This window comes from Haemaphysalis longicornis, unplaced genomic scaffold, assembly GCF_048455015.1.
Source record: "Haemaphysalis longicornis isolate Haplotype H1 unplaced genomic scaffold, Haemaphysalis longicornis Haplotype H1 scaffold_1, whole genome shotgun sequence".
NCBI lineage: Eukaryota > Metazoa > Arthropoda > Arachnida > Ixodida > Ixodidae > Haemaphysalis > Haemaphysalis longicornis.
In genome coordinates, this window is record NW_027526203.1 from 132134640 (window position 1) to 132161438 (window position 26799).

Below are 26799 nucleotides of genomic sequence, written 5' to 3' on the forward strand. Positions count from 1 at the left end.
GTACATATGGTTCGCAGAGAGCACCCATTTACTCCTTTTGTCGCATGCCATGCTGGGCAAACTTGATGGGGGACCGGTGACAAGTTTGTCTTGGACTGTCCTTGTTTGGTCTACAAAGTTCTCGATACAAGTGGATGTTTCTACAAAGGCGAGCAGTCCCAGATAAACACATGCACAGCAAACACCCCGGCATTCCGTTCACTGCCGTTTTTTGACTGCTTCTTTGACACTCGTGTTTTTCTTCTAGTTTATTGTGTAGCACAAGTTCCCTCCAATAAACATTAATTACTAAAAGAGCCTTGCCTCGTTCTTGGTTTTGTGACAATATTACCTAAATCTTGCCAATACGCTTTGATGTGGAATTGCATGGTCGCAAAAGCGATTACTTTCAAGTCTGTATGCTCAAGATAGCTGTACACTTCATAGCATCGCGATATAATAGTCAGGAAAAGCGTACTGAATTCACCAAGCACAATGATGATGGTGGTGATGATGATGATGATGACACAGTTGCACTATTGCAACTCCCTTGTGCAGTTCAAGCTTTTCCATGCCTAAGAGCAAAAATATTTTCGCTAGACTAGTTAAAAGTGTTGGCACATCTTACTCCCACTATAACTATAGTTCATATCACAAGCTAGCTGCAGCACTGTGGAGGCTACATTGTTATCAATAGTGCGCCCACTGAGGGCGCCTAATCCGCCGTGAAGGGGGTCCTGAAAGGACACTCCCTTCTACCCTCTCGGCAAGTGGCACCGCACGGCCCCGGCGCCTTTTGTCGCTTCCTTCGCGGTGAGTTAGGCGCCCTGAGGGGGACAACAATGTAGCCTCCACAGTGCTTCAGCTAGCTTGTGATATGAACTATAGTAACAGAGAGAACTTTGGTTTCTGTCTTGCAAAAACGTGCTGCTATTATAATTGCTTGCCATGCCATCTGGTTGCTTGACTAAACCTTGCATGTGCAACCTCAAAAGGGCAGCACAGAAAATAGAGCCTCAGGGGCTATGATTTTGGTCTGAACAAGGCGTGACACGCTTGTAGGGAACTGAAGTTTGCAATGGACGTCATGGGGGTCAATAACCGGGCTTTTTGATTGATAGTAGGGTTTAATGCGCCGAGACGCAACGGAGGCGATGAGGCGTGCCGTAGTGGAGGGCTCCGGATCAATTTTGACCACTTGGGGATCTTTAGCATGCGCCGAAATCTCGAACACACGGACATTTTTGCTTAATAACCGGGCTTCTAAAAGCAACATGTGACCACAGTTGTTCTTGCAAAGCTGCTCGATTTGAAGAATTTTTAGTTGAGCATGACGACCCATTTGCAGCAGTGCTCGATCTGGCCCCCAGAAAATTTATTAAGTGATTAGAGTTCGCACATGCATATGCCTATTCCATCGGGATATTTCTCGCATGACAATTTTGCGCGTGCGTTTGTTGTTAGTGCAGTCAACAATGGCAAAGTGTCGCTCGAATGGGTAGCTTCCGTACATCGCTAATTTCACACAGAGCACGGCGACACAGAATTTAAAAAATAAAAAAGCAAGTGGCTGTAAAAACCCGGGTACAGCAATGGACCGCAAGAAAGCCAGGCGTGGCAAAATAGAGCCTCACAGGTCGTGATTTTGGTGAGAACACACTACGCGCCGCTTTTGCGATCTGTGTGCAGCATGGGCAATTACAATTAGTTCTCGCTCGCCTTGAATGCGCTCTCTGCTGAATGGCTAAACTGTGGCGTGATGACACAGACACTCGCCAATTTTCCGAGCCTGATTAGGTGCCGCAGAATACACAGCTCAACGCAAGCGGCAGCATGCGACTGGGACGGCAGCTGCTGTTCTTGCCGTCCCCCAGGAAGTGCCTGCATGGCGGCGCACCAATCTTGCAAAAATGGCAGCGCCCTGAGAGCACCGGATAATGCTGGTGTATAACTGGCCCCACACTTGCAGACCCGACAAGCCTGAGTACAGTGAAACCCCGGTGATACCATCACAGCTGGTACGAATTTCGGTGTGATACGAATTCGTAATATTCCCCGGCTGAAATGCATCGTTTACAATACAAAAAGCTTCGGCTGCTCCAAACGCGTTGCTGTGCCACTGCAGATCGTACCAATGTGTAAACCGCCGGCAGTCGCGGACGGATCAAAGCGCGCGAGCTGTGCGAGCCGGCGGAGAGAGCGTGATATGGGCGGGATCCAAGTTCCCCAAGCCCAACCGCCTACGTCATCTCTCACTGGTCCCACCACCGAGAGGACTGGACCATGCTCAGTGAGCCGAGGGGAGGAAAGCAGAAAGCATCCTTGAGCCCACTCGAGCCAGCCTGCAATCGAATGCCCGCTGACTTGTTTGCCGTGGGGCAAGGGCAGCATGCCCCCCACCCTCATGCCACGTTTTGTTGGCCCGACCCTAGATTTTTGTTTTAATATGGGACGATCATTGTCATTCTCTCTCTCTCTCTCTGTCTGTCTGTTGTCGACCTGTGTTTGCTTGCGCTTTTCGCCTCAGGGAGGTTCACGCGATCACACACTTGCACACCGTTTGCTGGTCTAGGGAGCTTGGTTCATCGCCAACATGTCACGAAAGCGAAGCCCCCATCATTTAAGGAAAAGCTGGATATCCTTCATAAGGTGAACCAAGACCCAAAAAAGAAACACACTGACCTCACCAAGGCGTTAGGTTCGTGAAATCACTTGCACACAATTTGACGCTTTCCAGAAGTCGATCATTGAAGGTCTTAGTAAAAAGCAAATGCAGACGGATATCAGCAATTTCTCCCACAAATAAATTTATTTACTTTCATTTTGTGCATTTTTTTATGATACGAATTTTGGGTGACACAAATATTTCACGCGACCCTGTGAAATTCACATCACCGAGATTTTGCTGTAACTGGTTCACTGTTTGTCGTTTCAATGGGCCACACTGAAATGGTCCCCTCATGCTTACCCACAAGCTGCCCGCTGCCCCAGACGAAGGGCAGGAACTGGTAATCGTCGAGGCTCCACACCCCATGGCTCCCTGCAGGCTCCATGCGGTACTCCAGCTGCAAGTGACGCACCAACTCCAGGTACCTGCGGCCAAGGAACAGCACAGCTTCCCCATTTGGCATTACGTTGCTGTGAGGACTCGGCAAAGTAAAGGAGCACTTGCATGTTCACTGATACCATCACCTGTGGCACGTACCACCTGCCCGATCAGAGGCTGTACAACAACAACAAGCAGAAAGCAGACCCCCAGGTGGCCAGGGAGTCAACAGCCCCATTCAACTGTCACATTTTGGCTACTGAAACATCTTGGAAAACCTCGATGTGCTACAGTACTGAATTTACATGATTGTAAATGTAAGCTGACACCCCCCCCCCCCCTCCCCCCCACCAAGTCGAAAGGAAAAAAAAAAAATCAGAAACAACGTACTGGTTGAAGCATTCCAAAACGAAAATTTATTGCCTAGTGGCTACACTACTCATCCCCACTTGTGTTGTCATCCTCGCTAGTGGTGCTGCCGTCGTCGCTGCTGCAGTCCCACAGCACATCGTCATCTAGTGAACTCTCACACTTGGCGAACGACCGCACCACAACGTCGTTAGGAACAGCCGCCCATGCTGAGAGCAGCACCCTACTGCACACAGCCATCAGGGAGGCTCTTTTCACACGCCCTGTTGGCGTATTCGCAGCAAAGCGCGTCCTTGCAGGGCTTGTTCGCACTGATATCCAGAGGTTGCAAGGAATCACAATTGCAAGGAAGCTGCCGGGAATCACGAGCATGTCCGTGTTCTCCTTCCACAGCTCCGCCTCCACCTTGGCTGGAAGGTGGTTTCGAACTGAACCCAAAACAAGGTGGTTTGGAGCGTCTTTTCTGGGGAACCCCCCCGTCCGCCTCAGAAGCCACACTAGCTGGTACCCCTTGACCACCATGTTTTTCGTCATGCAACCCTTTTCACTGACGTGCACAACTACGCCTTTGGGAAACACTTCTGAGGGTGTGTGTGCGGGCAGAGCTTGGTGCCATCTGCCAATGAGAAGCTGCCACAAAGCCATGCCCACGAGTTGACGTCACTCAGAGCTGCCCACATCACAAGTATGCCGCGCCTTATGATGCCCGGGCTAGGGTGGTCGAGCGCATCTGCTCTTGCCCGACCGTGGCTTTATCTTGCCTCGAACGGAAAGTAGGGTGGCGTTTTCAGAGCGACGTCACTGCGTGGGCATGGCTTTGCGCAGCACTTTGCAGCTGCCGAACTCCAGATGCGCGCGTCCAGAGGACTCAAGTACTGAGACCATAGGTCTGCAGGCAATTACATTTTCGAAAATCTAACACTGGATATCAAGTTGACTGATGATCCTCTACAATTTCCACATTGCAATCACACGCCTAGCTGCAATAATTAAAGAGTTAATTAACAAGCACTAGTAACTGTTGCCCTAAATAGCCATTAGAACTCGTTTTATTGCGTCTGCCATGGCCTCTGACCACTTCATGCAAGAAAAACAATTTTACCTCCCAAAGCCTATTTTTAAAAATTATTGCAGTCTTCCTTGCAACACCCTGAAACCTGCGTGCGCAGAAATATTGAGCAAGCCAGCTAGAGTTTTACGCAAAGGAAAAGTGGCATTCGACAGAAAAGAGTGAGTGCCAGTACTCAAAAACACCATGAAAACACCGCTCCATTCTATGATGATGGTAGGTACGAGTTAAATTTTGTTTGAAATGAGGCAGTGTCTTTAGTCCCGAGCACCGTTCGGTGGCAGTTGTTTACTGCACAGCAAAGGCAAAAAATCATAGTCGTCATGAAGGAAGTTGGAAACCGCGAAGCGGGAAGATGGTACAATGTTGATGAATCCTGGGTGCAGCAGCGGAGGAAGAATAAAAAGAGTTGATGAGCTGGGTACCGCGAACGTAGGTCGTTTCATGGCTACGAGATAGGCATGTTCACTGCGACGTGGAGGAGGTCTCTCTGAAGTAGGCTGCATGGCCATCTGCATGAGTTGCTGCATTAGTCGTTCTTGGCCTTGGTGCTGTTCTAGTAGCTGGTCTTGAAAGGATTTCAGCCACGCCGGTTGTTTGGTGGTGCTCTGCCATGTTTGTGGGCTTTGGCGTTAAGGGGATGCTGTGCTGCTGGGGTTTGTTCGGGCCCTTTGCTGTGCTGTTCTGTTGAGTTGCAGGGGTGAAAGCTGCTCAGCGCAGGTTGTTTATCCTCCCCACCGGGAAAAGGCCATTGCTCCTTAAGTCTGCGCAGGTAACTCGCGCCTGCTTTGTTTCCCATCGACGATGTTAGCACGGAGCATCTTCACACGCTCCTCGCGTGCTTTTCGCTTCTGGGCGCATTTTTTCTTGGTGTCCTCAACCGCTTTCTGCAGGTCGTTATTCTTCTGTTGGAGGCACTGCATGTCTTGTTTGTAAGCCTCGTGCTGCTGCTCCATTTCGCTCTGCATGCAGGTTAACTCTTCCTGGGGTGTTATGGCACTCTGTGTCACCGTGTGAAATAAAGTGTAGTTGTTGGTTCGCCTCGGTCCTATAAATTTCTTTTTCCTGAAGTCAGGCGTGGCACTTAAACCTAATTCAGATCATTTTTGATTGCACTAATTTGGGATGACATTTTTCACTATCCCACGATGCTCACCCCTTTGAGACTACTAGTATCAGAGCGATGGCAGCAAAATGCGCACAGGTGGTTCAATGCCTTGAAACCGTGCTTTCACATCAGTTGTCAGGCATGCCATTGTGCCGCCCATTTCTGGGACATTTCTGCAAACATTTTTCTAGCTAGCTTCCCCAGACGGGCACTGCTGCGCAACGTGCAACCTCGTGAATGCGCACATGAGGAGATGGAGCTCGCCCCAGCACTTGGGCGAGCGAACTACTCGTCCTAGGCAGCGCCATGTGCGGCAAAATCTTCCAGGGGTTGCGGGATAGGAAAGGACCAACTACCCCGACACGCGTTCTGCACAGACGTCCCGTGGCCACCGAGTCGCCCCACCATTCTGGGCCAGTCGAACCACCTCAGCCATGCAAGGTCGGGGTGGTTTAGCAGAGGCAATGCTGTCATCTTCTTGCTTGGCCTCAAACACTTAAAGAAAACGTGTTGCTGCGTGTCTAAAAGCACGGTGACGGGCAGAAATAAAACAGAAAAGGGGACAGGTGCTCAAAGTACTGCCCAGGACAGTAAGCCTCATCTGTGAAGCATGTCTGCTGAGCACAGCTGCTGCCTGCTGGGAATCAGTAGTACAGTCTAATCCCGCTACAACGAAGTCCACTTCAACAAAATAGTTCGAAGTCCCCGTCAGCTAGCCATAGAAGTCAATGCAACAAAGTCCTCGCCCCAACGAACCATTTGTCTGGCTTGCTTTCGCTTCAACGAAATTTTTGATGATTTGGGCTGGGTTTGAACAATTATTTTACAATAAAATAAGCATAGCGCCAGCTATTTGTAGCATTTTATACATTCAGGACGCTTAGTTTCATCGAAAACATGCGCGGTGCGCCCACACTGCCACCAAAAACAAAAAAAAAAACAAAAAAACTCACAGGTGGACGCCATTGTGTGATGGTGATAACGATGCGGCGGGCCGTCTTTACACGAGGCGAAAGCCAGGTTCGCCAAGCCAGAGCTATAGCCAATCCGTATCCAGTTGAAATCGCGCGAATGTGCTCTGCTGCTGGCATGGCTGCTGGCGCAGCACCGTCATGTACCGTATTTACTCGCGTAATCCTCGCACTCGCGTAATCCTCGCACCCCTAATGTGAGCCACCAAAACTTGGATTTTTTGGTTCCTCGCATAATCCTCGCACCCCCAACTTTGCAGCGGCGAAAGTTGCCTGCTCGCGAAACCGGCATGGTGCACGCGCTCTCCAACGCGCGCCCTCCCCCGTCGCCTCTCCGTTCGGCGGAGAGCGCTGTGTATCCAAGGCCACCCAGGCGGCGCGCCCTAACACCCTGAATGGCTACTCCCTAACAGGCGCCCTAACATGCTACTCACACTGTCCTTGAGCCGGTTTCGCGTGCGCGTAACTAGACAGTGTTCGCGCAGCCCGCCGTCGTGTCGTCGTGTCGCCGTCGTGGTCCCGTGTCCCATCGTTGAGCGGCAGCAGTCAGTGAGTCACTCGCGTCAGTGGTGGATAGCTCGCTGCCATTTTGAGAGCTCTTTGATGTCTTTGTTTTGTGTTTTGTGCTTGGTGCCGCTTCGCCATGGGGAAGAACGCCAGCTACGCTGCCGCTTTCAAATTGAAAGCGATAGAGTACGCGATCGAACGCGGCAACCGTGCCGCAGGCAGGCACTTCGGCGTCACCGACTTCAACGTGCGTTACTGGAGTAGGGCACGCACATGACGACGTCGAGATAGGGCGCACGCCAGAAAGCAAAGGTGGCAATTTCACGATCGCTGATCGACGGGAGACTGTTTACGTTGTAAATAAAAAAATAAAAAGAAATAGCTGCTGTTGGCAACACTGAGCTTACATATACAAAAAACGACCGCTACATTTAGCGGGATTGGCATAAGGCGAATTGGCAACACTGTGCACGGGATAATTTTTTTTTTCCCGCATAATTCTCGCACCCCTAACTTTGCATTGACTTTTCCGAAAAAAAAGTGCGAGGATTATGCGAGTAAATACGGTATATGTTGTAAGCAGCTGCCCTTGTAGTTTTCCTGCTACCATTCTTCAATGTCAAGAGCAAAAATAATGCTTTCGTGTTTAGTCTTGAACCCGTGTCTGCCTATCTTAGTCGCGAGCGGGCGGTCGCGACAAATGCAAGCGCGCGCGGCTTGCCTGCCAAGGTCAGTTGCTGCCGTGCCTAGTCAGAGGATAATTAAGATAACGGCGCCCTTCCTGCCACAAGCGAGGGGGCGGGGGGCTTCCAACCGCGTAGCAGCTATCTGCAAGTAATCAGCTCGGTGGAAACGCCTTGTTGTACAGCAATACGCTTTGCGCCTGCCTTTCTCCATTTCTTCACCTCTCCCCTTCTCCTCAGTATCGCGCTCTTTGCGTGCTGGTAAAAAAACAGATAACCATTGGTATGTTTGTTATCTGACTAAACACGACGTTACTGCGCGTCACTCTTTTTTCTAAACATTGTATTATGCTGCCAATGATGCGGAAATATACCGTGCTATTTTTCTTGCCCTTCCGTGCTGTGTTGGGGCAGATTCCGCCTCAACGAATTTTCGCTTCAACGAAATTTTTTGCACGTCCCGTCAATTTCGTTGTAGCGGGATTCAACTGTAGTGCAAACCCACACACTGGTTTTCTCCATCATCATGCCTCGTTACACCGCAGTCATGATAACTGGCCCAGAAGGGCACGTGCACAAACATGATAGCCGTGAAATACCTCTGAAAGACGGACAAGACGACGGCTGGCGAGTCCACCTCGGTCCAGGCGCCCACCTTGAACAGGCAGCACAGGAACATGGCGAAGCTCATTTCGTGACCTGCCAAGCCGGACAGGCGCTTTTTAGCATGTGCCGGAGAAGTGGGCCAGAATGTGGCCCTTTGGCACCAGCAGCAACGTAACACTTACGAAAAAGAGCAACAACATTGACAGGCCTCCAACTCGAACTGGAAGGGGCCCAAAAGAAATACCTTGCCAGACAAGAAGAGCTTTCCCTCGAGACTGGACATGTTAAAGGGACGCTAAACATTTTCTTTTAACTGAAAAGCTCTCCCGGCTCTTTGACGACCAATGATCCTTATTTGCTGTGAAATAAATTAATACGGCTGGCATTTTTCTCCCATTTCCCTTCCATTTTTTCGTGACGTAGCCATAGTATCACAAAGTGTGAGCAAGGCACAGGTGCAGTCGCGCGTGCGCGTGCGTGCGTGAGTGAGTGTTAGCATGCATGGTGCCCGGACCTTGTGGTGAAGCCCAACCTCCATTTCAAATTTCACGATTTTGGATGGTTTTCTGGAAGAAATCTGGTGGTTTGACTTTGGACATTATTAAAGGCCCCAATTAGCCCCATGTGATGTAAAAACTCCTTGTCAATGATTATGGCCAGCACAAGGTTCAAGGCAACCAAGCGATGCAAACAAATTTGCTTGGAGTTGAAAAGCAAACTTGGTGGTGGATGCCTTTTGACATATTCTGAAAGTCACTTGTCTGTCAGAACTTTCATTTGTGGTTTATTATCATCTTCTGACTTGCTATAGTAGCCCTGCTTGCAGGAATAAGGTGCGATGCACTAGAATCATGCCCAGCAAGCTCTCACCAAGCAGCTGTCACCTGTAAAATGTCAAGATTACAGTTCTACGACCAACACTGTTTTGTCTATCGTTCCTCCAAAAATTACTAATTATTGCTAATTATCTTGGGAACTAATTGACTTACTCAAAAAATAATGGCATATTTGAAATCAGAGTGAGAAAAGAAGTAAGACCTACACGTTTCAGAGTTTACTTAAAAATTAAAAGAAATAGTTTTAAGAGCCATGTCCCCCGTTAATAAAGTGGCAGCCAGCAATGGCATATTTTTGCACTGGATCATCATCATCAGCCTATCTACACCCACTGCAGGGCAAAGGCCTCTCCCATGAATCTCCAATCATCCTGGTCCTGTGCTAACTGCGACCAATTTATCCCCGCAAACTTCTTAACCTCACCTGCCCACCTAACTTTCTGCCGCCCCCTGCCACGCTTGCCTTCTCGAGGGATCCACTCTGTTACCCTTAATGACCAACGGTTAGCAATTGCATTCGCATTACGTGCCCCGCCCACACCCATTTCTTCTTCTGAATTTCTACTAATATGTCCTTAACACGCGTTTGTTCCCTGACCCACTCTGCTCTCTTTTTGTCCCTTAATGTTACACCTATCATCTTCTGTTCCATTGCTCGCTGAGTCATCCTCAAGTTTAGTTGAACCCTTTTAGTGAGCCCCTCCAAGTTTCTGCCCTGTAGGAGAGTACCGGTAGGCCTGCACTGGATAAGGTGTGCCAAAGAATTGTGCCACCGTACCAGTGCCATAGTCGATGCGGGTCATGTTGCCAAAGCTGTCCTGGAAGTAGGGCACCAGCTCCACCAGGGCCGGGTGGTACTTGTCAGGAAGCGCCGCCGACAGGAGCCGCCTGCTCTCCTGCGAGGGTGGTCGCAGGGGCCCTCCACTTGCAATCTGCTTGCCACGCATTCGCTACACCACTCAGCATGTTAAAGGCCAACTGCAATGAAATTTTAGGCCTCTTAAATGCAGTCTCCAGGCAGCATTACTTTGCAAAACGCTAAATGCAAAATCTGGAGGCCCAAATACGCGCCACTGCATTGCAAATGAAGATCAAAAACAAAATCACTCTTTTCCAAGCCGAAACTGGAAAAAGGGCGGCTATTACGGTCAGCCAGAAGTGACGCGATAGTCGGGAATCGAGTGGGTGCGACCGACAGATTTGCCCACGACCACCTGCGAGGACTGCGTGCATCTGAGGTGTTTCCGGTTGTCCGTGTCTTCAAAACTTCGTAATATGAGCAAAAAGGGGTTGGGAAATCAGTGCAATCATTATTGGTTCACTGTGAGCAGCTGAGAAGCGCCTATTATCCGGTATGGTAAACACCGGCATCATAAAGTGTGGTGAAGCTGAGAGATAGGAAATAGGTACACAAACAACAGTGTTGAGAGGTAGATGGGTGCTAGCACAGGGCATATTAACTGTGCTGACCAAACCACCCTGCGTTTGTTAGAAGAAGAAAAAAAAAACAAGCTACCGTGGTAGAAAAGCACCAAAACGTGCTGGCTAGCGGCTACGAATTTGGTTTCAGCGCATATTATCAAAGTTCAACCTAGGATTTTATTCTTTTTGTTTACATGGGCAGTTTTGTTCCTGTTAGCAGGGTGGCCACGCCAAATATTTAGATAAATAATGGCGCCCGCCTATATAAAAGGCAATGCAGCAACGAAAGCTGTGAAACAGCCACCCTACCCTTGACTCAAGGTTGGCAACTTTCTTTTAGGGGCGAAGCCCCTTAGGGCCTTGGGCTGTCGGCGTCTCCTGTCATATAGTCACAGTACTAAAACACCGGGACACTCGTTTTCCAATGCCTTGCGCTAGAACGCTTCATGCTTCAAAGATACGAGACTTTTACAGCAAAGCTGTACGCGTCTAACCCCAATGATTTCATCTCCATCGCCAAAAACGCCAAGGCACTAGGAATACACTTATACACTGCATGCTTTGCCTCTCTCCAGGTTTCACGTTAGTGGAGATGGCCCGATCTTTTCACCCATTCCGCCAATGTAACCCCATTCTTTTCTTATTTTTTTTTTCTTACCAGTGAACGAAATGTTGCCAACAGCGGCTGGCTTTTGTTTATTTTTTGACGAAGTAGTTTGAACTGAACTAATTTTATGCAATGCGCCACATAGCTGCCATACCCCAACCGACTGCGACAACAGCGTATCATCTCGCGTCAGCTGTACTCATGTCTCACATACTCAATTTCAGGGTCCATTGAGAGCCTGCTGCCACCGTCGCAACCACAATATCAGCCGTTGTGCAACTGCCATACTCGCTCGTCGACGGCACATCACGTCACGTCAACCTGCCCTGGCTCTTTTCGAATTTGCTCTCTCGTGTCTCGGCAACCCAAAGCTCCTTCAGCTTCTCGCACTTCGGAAGCACGTGAAAGCAATTTTTCATGCAAGGGGCACAAATTAAGCTGCTCACTCGCGTGAGGCCGCACGTAAAACGGCTACTGAGGACAGACGATGGTAGCGCGGGACCCCTGACTATAACATCCCATATAGAAGTTCACCACAGTGGTAAACAGTTGTAGCAACACTCCGCTAGATGCTACGTCAGCTAGTGCGGCATGTTTTCAAGTGGTTTTAATAAAATACTGCACACGTATGGACCTTAAAATTAGGTCACAAGAGACTTTAGTGGTGTATACTACACGTTGAAACAGAATTTGCGGCAGGTAAATTTTTGTTGCAGTTGGCCTTTAACAAAACACGTAACAGTAACCCACTGATATCGTACATGCACGGGGAAGTGAAGGATGATGTCATAAACCCTACTGGCGCCGCCTTGTGGTGCTCATGTACGTTTTTGCCATGTTGGGGGATTTCCGGATCTCTGAATACCGGGGTACGCATGACAGCCCCAAGGTAGCGGCGTCAGCATTTATCGTTGCCCAGGACACCCAAACACTAGTGTGTACCTTGCTGTACACAAAAAGAAACCACGGATAACCATGGAAACAAGGTAAGTGTGCTAGTTTTGTACATCGTTTTTTTTTATTTCTCAATGAAAGCACAACGCGAGGCCGCTTCTTGCCCAGCTATAATTGGTCACAGGCGCAGTCACCAAACAAATAACATGTGCAGGACTTAAAAGGTCACAAAGTGAGCTGTTTTCTTGTCCTGTATTTTCCACGGAGCACTCCTGCCTGCAAGCAGTCACTGCATCAGTAAGCTGGTACTTTGCCATGCGGGACTAGTTTCGAGCCTGCCGTTGCGCTTCACGCCCCCCCCCCCCCCCCCCCCCCTTTTTTTTATTCTTTACGTTGGCATGCTTTCATGCAAGTCCTACGCACTCCTTTGTTTGGTAAGTGTCACAGCTGAAGAGATCATTAGGAGCACAAGTAATATACGCAGCAAGCAGCATAAACTGGTCATTTACCACCTGTTGCAGGCCATTCAATCTTTGCACATTTTCCGGGCAAAACTTGCCATGCGATAGTGCGCACCCACAATGCACTTCTGCTGCTGAAATGCACCAAGTTGAACACTTTTCCAGCCAAACTTACGAAAGTCCCCGACCTTCATAAATGCAACTTGGAAAGTGCAACAGCACTGATGAAGTGAAAGGAGTGACAGGAAAGATTGAAAGGAGCGAAGAAGAGTGTGAAAGGAGTGAAAGCAAAAGGAGTGAAGGTAACCGTGGGTCCAACATGCAGCCCTCCCCTCACCTGCTGCACTTTCTTGAGCCAGGTGCGGAAGGCCGAGTTGCCGAAGCGCTGTGGCTGGTCGACAGGCGGAATGTCGCGCACCCAGCCGTCCAGTTCATCCAGCACGGCCAGCACCTTCGACGTCACCTGCGCTCGGCCAGGAGACAGTCTTCCGCACACCTCCGACCGAGCTACCCGTTGCCCAACAGTGAGCATGCAACGACAGGATGCCTGTGCTCATTGTGCTTAAAACCCACGGTGCACACCCGGAAGCATCAACGCCTCCCTGCAGTGAGCTGCGCCCTAGTGTGGGAAGGAAACTGGCAGTCGGCGTTCCACCAAGGGTTTTCACTGTGTTGCCCAAGTGCCCCTAGAAAAAAAGCTATGATGCATGCAAGACGGACATTTCCAACAAAAACTAACTTTAAAAAGGGATGTGCAACTAACGATTTTTGCTTTCACAGTGAATACGAAGCAAGTAATAATTTTGTTGGTTGGAATACGTGAGAATCAAAGTGAATAGTATTTTCAAATCAAAGCAAACATCGAGCTATTTCCCGAGCACCCTTCAGTGACTAGCCTGTAGAAAAATAAAGGGCTCGTTTAAACAGTTTGCAAATTTTTCCTGTGGCATAGAACAAGAAGCCATGCTGTTGCCTCCAGCTTCCCCGATGATGTTGTCAGTTATGATTTGGGCGTTTACAGAAATGGTCAATCTTTGGGCCAAATAATCTGAACTGAAAAGATCGGAGTGAGTGTTCCGCCATTTCTGATCGCACCAGTTCTCCACATACTCTTCGGTATTGTGCAGCCTCTGTGCTTGAAGCACTGTCACCCTTCGTTGTACTTGTAACAATATTGTTTGTTACACGGGGCAACTACAGTTTCATTTGGTGAGCTTAGTGGTTAAGTGTAATTACAGTACAGTTGAACCTCGATATAACGAACCTCGATTTAACGAAATTCGCGATATAACGAATTTTTTCAAGTTTTCTAACAAAATTTTGCTAAATGCATGTATTTTTGTCTCGATTTTACGAAGTAATTTTGTGCGGCGCTTTCGATTTAACGAAGTCACGGCAAGAAAGGAAGAACGAAATTCCGGTCGAGGCACGTTTTATTTTGCCTCTCAGGCCCTACATTGAAAAAATTCAGTGCTCAAATTGACTCTTGAAGGCTCAAATGAAAGAAAAGCGGTGAAATCTACGGTTAACAACAATTAAAAGCGAAGAACGAAGCTGCACAAACCGCTAGCGGTCATAAACGGTTTAATAGTGCGGCCACTATTTTGACGTCTCCATCGTTGCCTACGCCAGCGCCCTCTATGCTTAGGCTACCGAAGCCTATTTCAAGCTTTTTTTTTCAACGCGTCATTGCTCACGGTGCTGCTGCTCTAGGTAGTGCTCGCTGATAACCAAATTAATATTTTGTTCGTGCATCGTTAGGTGAGTTTTGTAAGCAGCATGAGCACTCCAAGAGAAAGAAAAGTGTTCCGAACAAGAGCCTGAGGAAGTTCGGTGAAACCGACAGCCACCGAAGTGTGATGGATGCCATCGATGTTCTGCGGAGGCACGCAGGTGCACACATACGACCGTCACGTAAAGCCCGCCCTGGTCAAGAAACGCCAAGCACTGCTTACGGACTTCTTCACTACGCCTTGAACATCGAGTGCTGGTGGCAATAAATTGCTCTCTTTGAACGTGGTCATCTTCGTTTCACCAGCGTTCATTAGACAGCTGCGGTGAGGAGAAATCAGTTTCGTAAGGGCTCAGTGGGCATAAAAGTAATTGCTTAATCGAATTTGACCGGAAGAATTTTATTTAATGTAAGCTTTCCGCTTTCCGGAGCACGTAAGCGCTGCTCCACACAGTGAAGCGGTCCGCGTGTACTCCGCTGAACTCGCAATCATGGCTTTATCTCGAGTGTTGTGGTTGCATCACGCGCCTATACTGCAGAGCCTTTGTACATGAAAAAAGTCTTTCGAAAGTTTCATAGCAGCCTTCCGCTGTTGGCCCACCGCGCCTAGGCCCCTAAGCCTACCACTGAATAGACGAAAAGAGGCGTAACTTCGAACGAGCACCTCGGCGGGGTGAAGTTCACGGGACATGGACGCGGGCGCGGGTTCAATTGACTATAACAGCGGCATTTAGTAGTGACCGAAATGAAAAAACAAAAAGTGGAAACCTAGTCTGCTATCATATTTAATGAGGCGTTGCGGAAAAAGCACCGGTTTTACGATGACACATGAACTACCGTCGGCTATCCGAATTCCATTGCCCAAGTGTTGAAACTCTTAATTCACACAATTTTGGCGGCCAGTTTTAGTACAAATTTCGCTTTAATTGGAGAGGTAACTACATAGCAGTTGTTGCCTGGCGAGGGCCAAAGTGTTAAAACCCCAATAACTGGTTAAATGAACTGTAAAATCGAAACCTCGATTTTACGAAATTCTCGATTTAACGAAATTTGCGGCCCCAAGTACGACTTCGTTATATCGAGGTTTAACTGTATAACTATGTATCCCTGTAGCATAACTATGTAACATAATTGCCTTGTGCAACAAATGTAAATGGCAGCTCCATGAACTTTCCTGTCAGCCCCGGGATAACAATGCAATGACACTATATACTCAAAAAATTTGAAATTCTCAAACGCTGTGATTCGATTCAAAGCGAAATGGGATGCGTTATTCACTTTGCTATTTGCACACTTGCACTAATTTAATAACGGCAATAATAATATATACATAAAAAAAGAATTTAACTCAACCCAGATTCCAGGCACGGTACTTTACCCACCGCACCAGGGAAGGGTAAAACTTGCAGTGCCCCTCGATGGTTTGCCAACTTTGACTGGCCCGTTCTAATGCACCCAATAAAGAGTTTATGTCGGAAACACTGTATCCACCCGGCAGAAGCAGATGTGAAACGAGCCCATCGACGGGCCGTGTGGAGGAAAGCTCACCTGAGAAACGACCGAGTCACCGGTGAGCGTCTTGCCCTGGACGCTCTTGTTGAGGGCCAGGATGAAGCCCATGTACTCGCTGTATGCCTGAGGGGGAAAAGGAACACTCGCTCAGTAAAGGTGCTCATCCGGTCGCGTGGAAGAAGACACACGGCAGTGGGAAGTCTGGGGCCAAGTAGCGATACAATTACGGCTAGTGCAAACCTCAGGATGATAGGTAACTGTCCCAGCCAACATGCATGGCATACAATGGGCTAAACTTCAGTTCTTACAACTAGCCCAAAGTGCGGCCAAAGGGATCTATGTTCAGCCCCTTTAACAGAAGCTCGTCACCTTCATGTCATTGCGAACGACCAGGTATTGGTTGTTCGGCTGCGCCCTTGCCTTCCGCCAGTAAACATGAGCACAAACTCTTCCCAGTTTACCGAGTGCCAAAACAGCCACCTGCACACCATACCGGAAGCTCCCTTTTGTCAACCTATGGGTGGTTGCAAGGAACCGTGGAAACTTTCAAGCGCAGCTTGTATTGGCTGACTTACGCTGTCGGTGGTGTTTGCCTAAAAACCCCTCTCCCTTCCTCCTTACCCACAGCTGTCGCTCCTCGTTTGCAGCTGGTGCGCACACATGCACAAGTGGCGTGCCAGATCACCTCACAACGGATTGTGCTGTCAGTGTCGTCGCGCAAAACCTTGCCCCTCGGGATTCCCCCGCTCTATCTCCCTCCTCGTCCGCAGCTGACATGCACACTATGCACGGTGCACTACGCCCCATCGCAGGTGCGCTCTATGAAAGGCACGTCAGCCAGTTCACCATCGTCTGTGGTAGGATAGGCTCACTCTGCCATGCATTCGGGTAAGCTCAGTGCTTCCGCCGAGTTCGAAGGGCTTTGTTGGGGTCGGTCAATGGTTTTGTGGTTTGATTTTCGCAGGAGGGATTCGTTTTTGTTTTCTCCAAGGTCAAGTTTCGCGTGCACCCCTGTTTCTGGGGGGAAGGGGTTCATTAATTTTTCTGTTTAAAATTCTTCACTCAGTACACCCTAAACACTTGGTGCAATACTCAGACAAATAATTGTGTGACCCTTGTACAGTAACTGCGTGCATAGCCACTCTTAGTATGACCCTCTGCGTGCTTTTGCTGTGCTGAAAAAAGCACGAGACGCTTATTAAGTCAGTATTTTCAAGATTTTCAAGCGTACGCGATGTCTGGTCTCCCATGGCTACCGCTGGATGGCGCTACTCATCCACACTTGTGGTGACGCCACTATGCGAGGAGGCGTGCTCCGCATCAGAGGTAGGTTCGACGACATCAACAACGATGACAGTGGGCCTGTTCGATTTACGGGTGTTCTGGCAGCCCGCAGGGGGTGCCAGAAGCTTGCTCCCGGGCAGGAAGTTTCGTCATGATTACGTTGTTCAAGCACCTCAGGATACACCGGAAGCCGGGACCGAGAAATCCCAGCTGCGACGAGCGCTGCGGACCAACTTTTTTTTCGGTCGTCTGCTACAGTTTCAGCGGCAAAATGTCGGACAACGCAAGAAGTGCGCTCGCTGCTCTCCCCGGCGCGTTGTTTGCGGACCGCCGTCATCTTGAAGATGAAGAGTACGATTGCGAAGAGGACATTTTCAATGTGTGCGTCATCCTCGCGATGGTCCAGTGGGAAGAACGGCACCGCGTACCCCTCTACGTGAAGAACGCTGTGCCGACCTACCTGGAGTTTGAGTTCAGGAGACTGTTTCGCCTGTTGCGGCGTACAGTGGCAGCCCTGGTCGCCGAATTTCAACTCCGAATTCTACCTCGAAGGCCTGCGAGGACGCCCCGAAATGCCTGCCCAGAAGACAGTTCTGATTGCCCTGTCGTGCATCGGTAGACAGTGGCCTAGTACATGATCGCGAATTCGACGTGAGCAAATCATCTGTTCCCACCGCAGCCTACCAAGTCATCTGATTTATTTATTTCTATAAGCGGACGGAAAATATTCTGGCACAACTGAGCAGTATTGGAGCTAAACAAGCGGGCATTCCACACTCTCATTTGTCGAGGAAGCGGAGGACTGCCGGACATGATCGGCGCGATTTATGGCTGCCGCATTTCTAGACCCTCGGAGTCCGAAGAAAGTTACCACAATCGGAAGAAGTTTCACTCCATCGTACTCCAGGGGATCTACAATGCGGACATGGTGTTCATCGACGTGTTCGCCGGCTTTCCCGGCAGCGCCCACGACGCCAGAGTGCTTTTGATGATTTGATTGATTGTAGGGTTTAACGCGCTGATGCAATGCAGGCGATGAGACGCGCCGTAGTGGAGGGCTCCGGATTAATTTTGACCCCCTGGGGATCTTTAACGTGCGCCGAAATCTCACACACAGGGGCGTTTTTGCTTTTCGCCTTCATCGAAAAGTGGCCGTGGCGGCCGGGAATCGAACCCGCGTCCTCGTGCTCAGCAGCGCAACACCTTAGCCCAGAGGTCTCAAACACGCGGCCCGCGGACCCTTCTATTGTGGCCCGATGCCCTCTCATGAGTGTCTTGGTTCATTTATTTTTGTTTTTTAAGCAAATGCGTGAGTGCGCGCCCTGCTTGTGTAGCGAAAGACGCAGATGGCCAGTGACTTGAAACAGTCACTGGCCATCAGCTTAAATACCAGGGAGGCTAAATTCAGTGCCAATAACATTCCTAAAGGACACGTCATTAGCCACTTGCAAACTTTCGAGAATTATTAAAGAAATTCTGAAATTGCCATTCACCTTTCTAACTGGAAGCCCAAGCCCACTGTGCTTCTGACATCAGATACCAGACGCATTTACCAGACAAAATTAGATACCAGACCAGACATCCTGGTATTCAACAATCATTCCAAGGCCTTTTCCGCTTTCACAAAGACAATGCCGCGCGTTTTTAAAAGCACATACCGACACTGATGAAGCTTGAAGAAACTAATTGGCTGGCTGTGCTGACTCCCCCCTTTTGCAAGCAATCAAACATTGCCCCAGCTTTTCTGGCTCCAGGCTTTTCACGCATACAGAATGACAAGCACTCCCGTGTTCACCCCAACTCTGATCAAGATAGTACACTGACTGCATTTTAAATTCAAACGCATACCATGGCTCGAGCGCGTGAAAAACTTGAAAACAATAAGCTACAGGTAAAGGATAACTACAGTTCCCAGAAAGAAGAAGTCGGCCGTGGTTCGACACATCCACCCAGCTACCCATAGACTTCCAGGTATGATGAGCAGGTGGGTATTTTGGCATGCAATAAACTTGCTTAATTTTTTAGTGCAGTGACCATGCGTTCTGCCTTACTAGCATAAACTTGTGTTGCAACTAGTCGAGAGTAGCGCTCGTGTTGTCACTGGCGCAGCTGGTGAAGGCCAGTACCGGTGTCGGGTTGAATAAACACCACAGCCAGCACTGGGAATGACGCAAACAAGCAGCACAACTTAGTAGAATGTCCTGCTGGGCTACTTTATGAGTAGTTCCCATGGTCTGAAACATAACGAAAAAACACGGACGGCCGGCAAACACAAAGCAGACAGGACAGGCGCTAATTTCAAATAATTTGATTGCACTTGACATGAGCTTAACTCCCAATTGTCCTGTAGAAGAAGGGAAAAAAGTGAAACTGACAAATACACACATGATAACAAAATTAAAGAAGTTCACAGGACGTGTTCGAGAAAGCCCATTCCGCTAGCGTACAGTGCAGTGGACCTTTTTCCCTCTACGAACAGCGCTAGTAGCAGTGAATATAAAAGTTACAACTGGTGGCTTTTCGACTATGATTGCCGGTGATGCTGTTGTCCAATACTGCTAGTCCCAGGGTGCGACCGGGTGATAGCTAGGAGGCTTGCTTTGCATTCACATCGTGCTCTGCCTTTTTAACATCATGTGCAAAAGTTGTTCTTTGAGTGTGCTGTTGACGAAGTTTAGTACGTTACCCAATGCCAATGAATGGGCGTCCAATGACTTAGCGCTTTGGCAGTAACCGCCGAATGCCAACCATAACAGGTTTGGAGTGGGGCCCGGCATGCCCACTGCATCCGTCAGAAGCGGCGATTCCGATAAGAGCAAGCCAGCAAATGGTGGTTCCGCAAGTACATGAGCAGATAAAGGTCATGGAAAAGGTCTGTTGCGTTCTCACTCACACACTCGCTTGCTCTCTTTTTGGTACAGTACGCTTCAACTAATGCCCTCCCAGCCATGTCCTTGGTTCTGTTCAGTATCTCGAGTCCTCTAAACCATGGTTCCCAACTGCAGGCATGATTGTGATTAAGCAAATGTGTGCCCTAAAAGATAAATCATGTTCTCTGGCTCTATCATTAACACAACGGCCCGTCTGGCCAAAGTAAGACCTTCCACAAGATAGCAGGATTTCACCGACAGCACCGATGGCACAATCCACATTGCAATTTGAGGGCTTCTTCCCACAGCCTTCCTGACGTCCACCCGGTATGCACAAGCACAAGCACTTACGCAGGGCAGAAAGCTCATGTCAAGTGCAGCAAAACTAGTTTGAAGTTAGCATCTGCCCCATCTGCTTTGTGTTCGCCGTACGCATTGTTTCGTTGCCCTTCAAACCATAAGCAACACAACATCTAAATACAATAGCTACACAGTCCACATGGTGAGTAGCATGCTGTGCAACAACGACTTTCCTTGGGAGACGCGCACATTGACTCTCGAACGGTTCTCCCTGCTCCTACGTCACACCACAAAGCCTCATCTTACACCGTGGACAAAGCACGAAGGCAGCGCGGTGATTTATGATCGAGGCAGCGCAGTGTAGAGCAGTTGCAGGTCGTGTGTTGATGTGTTAAGAGCAGGTCCCATTAACTGCCCCTGGCGGAAAACAGGGACAGCGCGAAGGATAGTAGCATTGTGTTTAGCGCTTAAAGCAGGCACTGCAAGCAACCCGGCCACTTCGCTCAACCAAGCGAGTCCGAACACTACACACGCACCCGCACGTGAAGCTGGAATGTCCGGCTTGCAGAGAGAACAAAATGTATCAGCATCCCCAGGAGTGTGGACAATCGAGGAGTTCAGATGGCACACAAGCAACGCAACCTCATCCTCGCTCGACGAGCGAATGGGGTCAGCCGCCAAGGCAATGCTTTCGTACTGACGGTGCTCTGCGGCAGGCAGTACGGGTGACAACCCCGACCAACGCCTCGCTCACTTCAAGCTGCGGCCGCCACCTTTGCGCCATGTTCGTGACGTGCGATGAAACTGCGCTGATGCTGTTGCGTACGACGAGGAAGAACCGTTGACGAGAGAACGAGCTCGTCTCGCCAGTTGCGGCGGCTACGTTTGTTGGCGCTCCCCGGCTCAGGCCGACCACCTACGACTGCGCCACAGGGCCTACCTCGCTCTTGGTCCACTTCACCATATCTGCCGGCACCTGGACCATCCGCCGAGGTTCCGCGTACTCGGCCTCTTCACTGGTCTCTGCGCAACAGTGAAGGCAATCGCTCAGGCGCCACAAGTTGCAGCAGCCCCATCCGGCCGGCTCTTTACCTGACATGGCGGAACGGCTCGAGCAGCCTCGCGCGCAACGCTCCGTCACCGACCCAGCATCATCGGTCATGTCTCCAGACAAGGCTGCACCACGTAGGGCAGCGTTCCGGTGCAATCGCACGCACCACACGCTGAAAACGAAGCGCTTCGTTACGAGAGGAAGCAACAGAAAAAAGGCGCCTGCCGTGGTCTACTCTTGGCTTGGACAGCGACCGCAGGTGGCCGCCGCAGCACTGCTCGGCGACTTCGGCCAGTTTCGGTGTCGGATATGGCGATCCTAAAGTCTAGCACCCTGCTAAAGTCCTTTCACCTAAACCACGGTGTAAGATACATTTTTAGGTGTGGACACAGCCGCCTAAAAATGTGTCAAACGGCGACCACGACGACACCGATCCATCTCCTGAAGAATTGAGGACGAAGTTTGCCATCGTTCGTTCTGCACTTCCTACGCGCTCCGCTCCCTTCATTCACCTCCCGCAACGCCGCGATCGAACTGAAAACACTCGGGGTTCCCCTACGGGAAGATGGTGCAATTTTTTCGCTAAATCCTGGTTTTCGTTATATGCAAGTTTTGAGTTAAGGCTCGCATGAATGAAGCAGAAACGAAACCAAGATGCTACACATAAGTGATGGTGAACTCGCCCTTAAATGATTTATTTCACAGTGAAAAACTGCGCGAGTTGCGTCTGCGGCTTTCCCATGAACTTAGTCACTACTCCGCCCGGGCCATAGACACAGCGTAGCGTATCACTTTCGCCTTTTGACACTTTTCAGCCTTTTCGGTGAATATTAAATTTAACCCGTTTCACGGGCCAAACTTATGCTGAAAGGGCACCTTTTTGCGAATTTGATGCGCTCTTCGCACTCAAAATTGTTGAGAGGGTGCTGTTTGGGGTACTGTACCGGGCGCCAACGTTCTTCGTTCTCGGCGGCTTTTAAATTGTGAGCTTGTCTTGAAAAAACAAAACTTTTCATTTTCTGGCTGCAGAACTCAGCGACGAACCGATATACCACAGGTGGCAGCAGAGACGCGTGACCACATGGCGACAGGCAGAGCTCTCAAAACTTGTCTAGAACCGACACCGCACCCACACGTGTATTGAAACGCACGGTAGCTTATGATGCGCGTGAAAATAAAAGTGAAGTGTTACTCTTCCCACCTTGTGTGGTGTTCACGTTACACCAGCAAAACCAGATGTGGCTGCTACATATCAGCCACTGATTGCGCCAGGCGCTGTTTAGGTTTGTTATTTTAGGTGAATCTAGACGTTTTCGTAGCTGCTGGCTTCTAACAGTATGGCTAGTATACGTTAAATTAGTGCATTTCTCCGGCCTATTTTTTTAGTAAAAGTGCGAAAACAATGAGTGATAAGTAAGCTTGTCGACTTCGTTACAGTATAAGGTAAACCGCCGCAATGCCTTCGTTAATAGAGGTCCAAAACACGAGTTTCAATGGGGATCGCAATGGGGAATTGAAAACCTTCGTTAAATCCAAGAATTCGTTACATGGAGGTTCTTTACATCCAGGTTTGTGTGGTACATTCGTTGTGTGTCACCACAACCAAAACTGGCTTTTGGAGGTCCGAATTCTGGGCTTTCGCTTCCCCTTCAGATCCCTCTTCCAGTATTGGCACGCAGTTCTCACTAGGTTCCAAAAGGCCCGGTGCTATGAAGCTGTCAACAGCCCAGTTACTGCTGGCGCCACGCCGCTGATCCGCAAAGTCTCCTCTATTATGGACGTGCCTGCGCGAACAAACTGAAGGCCTTCTTGGGCGGCGAGCCAGACAAGGTCAAGAGGCAGGGATCATAACCACCAAGCCCGCGCATATAACCGGTTGCCGGCAAAGGCGTACAAGTGTTGAGGGGGGGGGGGGGGGGGGAGCGGGCACTGATGACAGTAAGGGGAAGAACAGCCCTATTCTAGTGCATAGCATAGAGTTTACAGTGCCTCAACGCGACTTAAACTGTACCACTGGTCGCAAAAAAAAAAGGCCACCGACAATGGCTTGACATGGCAGTACTAATGACATGGCAGGCATGGCAGGTAGTACTAATGACAGGCTTGACATGGCAGTACTAATGACCCATTAGCCGGCAATGTTGAGAGTTTCCAAAATAAAGAAAAAGCGTACCGGGTACCGGCACTGCGCAAGTCCGCTATGTATTAACATTGTCAAAACAATTTTCACCTGAAATTTAGATTGTTGTGCCAATAGACAGCCAGGTACGTTATCCACTTTCCAAGAGGAGCTGAAGCAGCCTACGCGCACACCAACAAGCACAGCAAAGAGAAATTCTACATTCACCTGAACTGCAGCCAGCCAGCCAGCCCACAGTTTAGTTGCACAGGTTTCCTTCGCAACCATACTGCTCCCACCTTGCGAGTTTTCCCTAAAACTGGCCAGCCAAGCAGCACGGCAGACCTAGGCAGCAGTGGCAGAGGCCCCCAAAGCAGCACAAAACCACTACAGGGCCGCAAAATGACCCCCACCTGGCTCCCATGCTTGCAGCATAGACACTCGTCACGTGCTGCGGTGCAATGTGTTCTCCCACAAGTAGAAAGTGAAACCGCTCTTGCAGAATTGATACAATCATAGCTACGGTTGGGGAAGGTTTTTATCCAAGTCTTGAACCTCACCTGCCAAAAGCTGTGCTCAAGTCTGGCTCAGCTACCCGTTTCACTAACGTGCACTTACAAGCGAATTTTCAGAGCATGGTCTTTGCAACTCAGATTTGTACTGTTGCATTTCAATGAAAATAAGGAGTCGTGGCCCAACACACGAAAGCCAAGAGGCGCATTGACCTTGGTTAGTTCAACGAGTGGTCCCTTGTGTGCACAACACAACACACACAGGCTTAATGGAGCCTTTTATTATGCCGTCAACAGTAACCACGTTCTCGCAGTGTGTACAAAGGGGCTCGGCAATGGGCGCTTGGCGGCAAGTTCCACAAACAGGGCAAAAGCGCATTGAACAACAACACCTCTCGCCGGTGCCAGGACACTCTGGAAAATCCGCCTGGCTTCCAGGGGCGTTACATGCGACACCCTTTCCACAGTGACCTTGGGGAACACGCAGGCCTCCCAGGTGCATGCAACACACTCACAAAGCACCCTTCTCGGTCGTACTACAGTAGCGCACACTTCACCGCAACATGCCCGCACTAAAGAGAGAAGATAAAACAGGCTCCACCTCGAGCACTTGTTGGCAATGGCAAAGATTGATGCGCACTACGAGCACAACTGGACTGACGCCATGGGTGAGCAAATGTAGAGCTAAACAAAAAGTGAACCGCCGTTGACAGTGGTGCGCTCTCAGAGAACAACAAATGGACCTGTTAGGCCTACTTTCATGCACAGTTGTGAACACTCAGGCCAGCAACTGCCATCACCAGTGGCGCCTCTTGACAAAGGCAACGTCGGGCACAGGACGGCCCAGTGACCGCAGCCAGTCAGGATGTGCCCGACACGCATTGGCGGTGAGGGAGGAATTCCCAAGGGGGCACCCCCCCCCCCCCCCCCCCGTAATCACTCGTGCCAGATAAGGCAGCACAATGGAATCGTATATTATAACTGCTGTGGGTAGTACGGTGCAAGCGCTAGGGCAGGCAATCTCGGCACACCCACCCGGAGGAGGCAAGCTTAGAATCTAAAGACCAGATGCTTGACACAGCCCGGAGCAGAACTTGCAGTGCTTAGCGTTATCACAAGACAGAGGAAGCCAACATTACCAAATGCACAAAAACAAACACCGTTTGCACATCACCTTTCACCAAAAACAGCACGCTTCACTAAAAGCTACCATTCCCACACACAACAACAACAAGAGCTAAAGACAGCCTGCTATTTCTAAACAATCACCACCACAACTGGGGGCGTTTTGATCAAAATAAGAAGCTGGCACTGCAGCAGCAGCACCTGTGGCCCGTCCGAGGGCCTACGATGGCACTGTGTGCAGGTCTTCTCTGCACCGAGAAGCACAGCAGCCACCAGGCTGAAGAAGCCACGATTTCACAGAAATCAAACAATGCCTGGCACGCTTTCCCAACTGTCGGTGTGCTCCTGCTTGGCGGGTGACGAAGGCTTGGTCCCACTTGCATAGTTCTGATCATATCGTTTTCCTTGGTTCCTGTTCCACTGCACAAGGGGCTGCCAGTGCCAGTTAAGTGGGGTTTCATCAGGGAGGCCACGCCAGAACAGCCGAAGCGGAGTGGCCCTGCTCCGCAAGCTCCACCAAATGCAACCCTCAAATTCCTGCTCCATAAAAACATTTCCAAAGGGGCTGGGGTGGAGGGACTCCGCCACAAAAGCTCTCCTGGCAGTGCTCTACCTTGCCCTCTCTGCCTGCAGCAGCATGGCCACAAGAGGGAAAGGTGGAGGCAAATTTTTTCAACACGCGGGTGGCACCGTTTTCACACCGTTCGGGCATACATCCACAGCACTTGTCGCACGTGCTCAAGCCACGTGCAGCCCCATGGACGCAGAATGGGGCTTTGGGAGGACAGTTTTCTTTCCAAGAGACAAGCCACAGCTCCCCCCACGGCTGTGTATTTCTCGATGCAACCCTCTCCCCGCCACAGTGGTTGGGCCTCAGTGCCCTCCCGGCGGTGGCTGGTGGGTCCAGCAGGCGTCGGCACAGGCGGGCTCTTCCAGCTGGTTCAGCAGCCAGGGGCCCACTGAGGTGGGAACCTGCGGCTGGCCGGCCCACGATTCGCTGCCCTGCAACACACACCAGTGAAGCTGAGCAATGCACGCTCCCTTGCACTCGAGGCCGCAGCATTCATCCATTCCAGCGCCCCAACTGGTGATGCCCATCAGGCACCTAGCCGGCCTGCACACATGGGCACAAAAAGCCCTCGTGTAGTTCCCCACGCATGCTGCCGTGGGCGCACACTAGATAGGCTGGATGACCTCTTAAAGGGGGGGGGGGGGGGCCTGGGTGCCAGGATTACGTGGGCACCTCTTGATGGATGCCTGTCGCACCAAAACTCTACAATATCTCTTCTACGACGTACTATGAAATGAGGAACTAGGGGTGTGCAAATGGTGATTTTTGGTTTCGAAGCAAATATCAATTTTGTTCAAATATTTTTCAATCAAAGTAAACATTTAGCAACTTCCAATGAGAGAGCCGAAATTTGCGATTTCACAACAGTGCTTCAGTAAAGTAGAGCCCCCACAATAACGAAACCACTGGGGGAATTTCGCGGGAATTTTGTTGTCCCAAGAAGAAAACACAAACGACAAAAAAAAAAAAGCCCACAAACCAAAAATTTAATTCCAAAAGTCAGTTATATTAGTACTTTGCGAGTTTTAACTTGCAGCAACTTCCCAGCTCAGCTCCCACGCTACAAGAAGTGGTTCATTGCTGGTCATCGTGCGCGCCCAAGAATGACCAAGCCGTGTCAAACGCATCTAAAACATCCCACGGGTTCGCCTTCTCTGCACATTTT

General features: G+C 49.8%; 2 protein-coding genes across 5 annotated transcripts in view; both read right to left on the minus strand.

Moving 5' to 3' along the window:
* Positions 1-22136, minus strand: part of LOC144180195 (serine/threonine-protein phosphatase 2A activator-like) — a 32706-nt gene extending 10570 nt beyond the window's left edge. Inside the window, exons 1-7 of the mRNA XM_077708583.1 lie at positions 21349-22136; positions 21197-21279; positions 15839-15925; positions 12896-13021; positions 9953-10070; positions 8332-8431; positions 2948-3072 (exon numbers count right to left, since the gene is read on the minus strand). Coding sequence (XP_077564709.1) covers positions 2948-3072; positions 8332-8431; positions 9953-10070; positions 12896-13021; positions 15839-15925; positions 21197-21279; positions 21349-21418 — 709 coding nt within the window. The 5' untranslated portion in view covers positions 21419-22136. The remainder of the gene's footprint in view (positions 1-2947; positions 3073-8331; positions 8432-9952; positions 10071-12895; positions 13022-15838; positions 15926-21196; positions 21280-21348) is intronic.
* A 2063-nt stretch (positions 22137-24199) lies between these two features.
* Positions 24200-26799, minus strand: part of LOC144180172 (roquin-2-like) — a 46173-nt gene continuing 43573 nt past the window's right edge. For 3 of the 4 annotated variants that reach the window (XM_077708572.1, XM_077708567.1, XM_077708561.1), the window contains exon 8: positions 24200-26065. In XM_077708572.1, coding sequence (XP_077564698.1) covers positions 25593-26065 — 473 coding nt within the window. In that variant the 3' untranslated portion in view covers positions 24200-25592. The remainder of the gene's footprint in view (positions 26066-26799) is intronic. The other variant, XM_077708576.1, reaches the window with a different exon arrangement.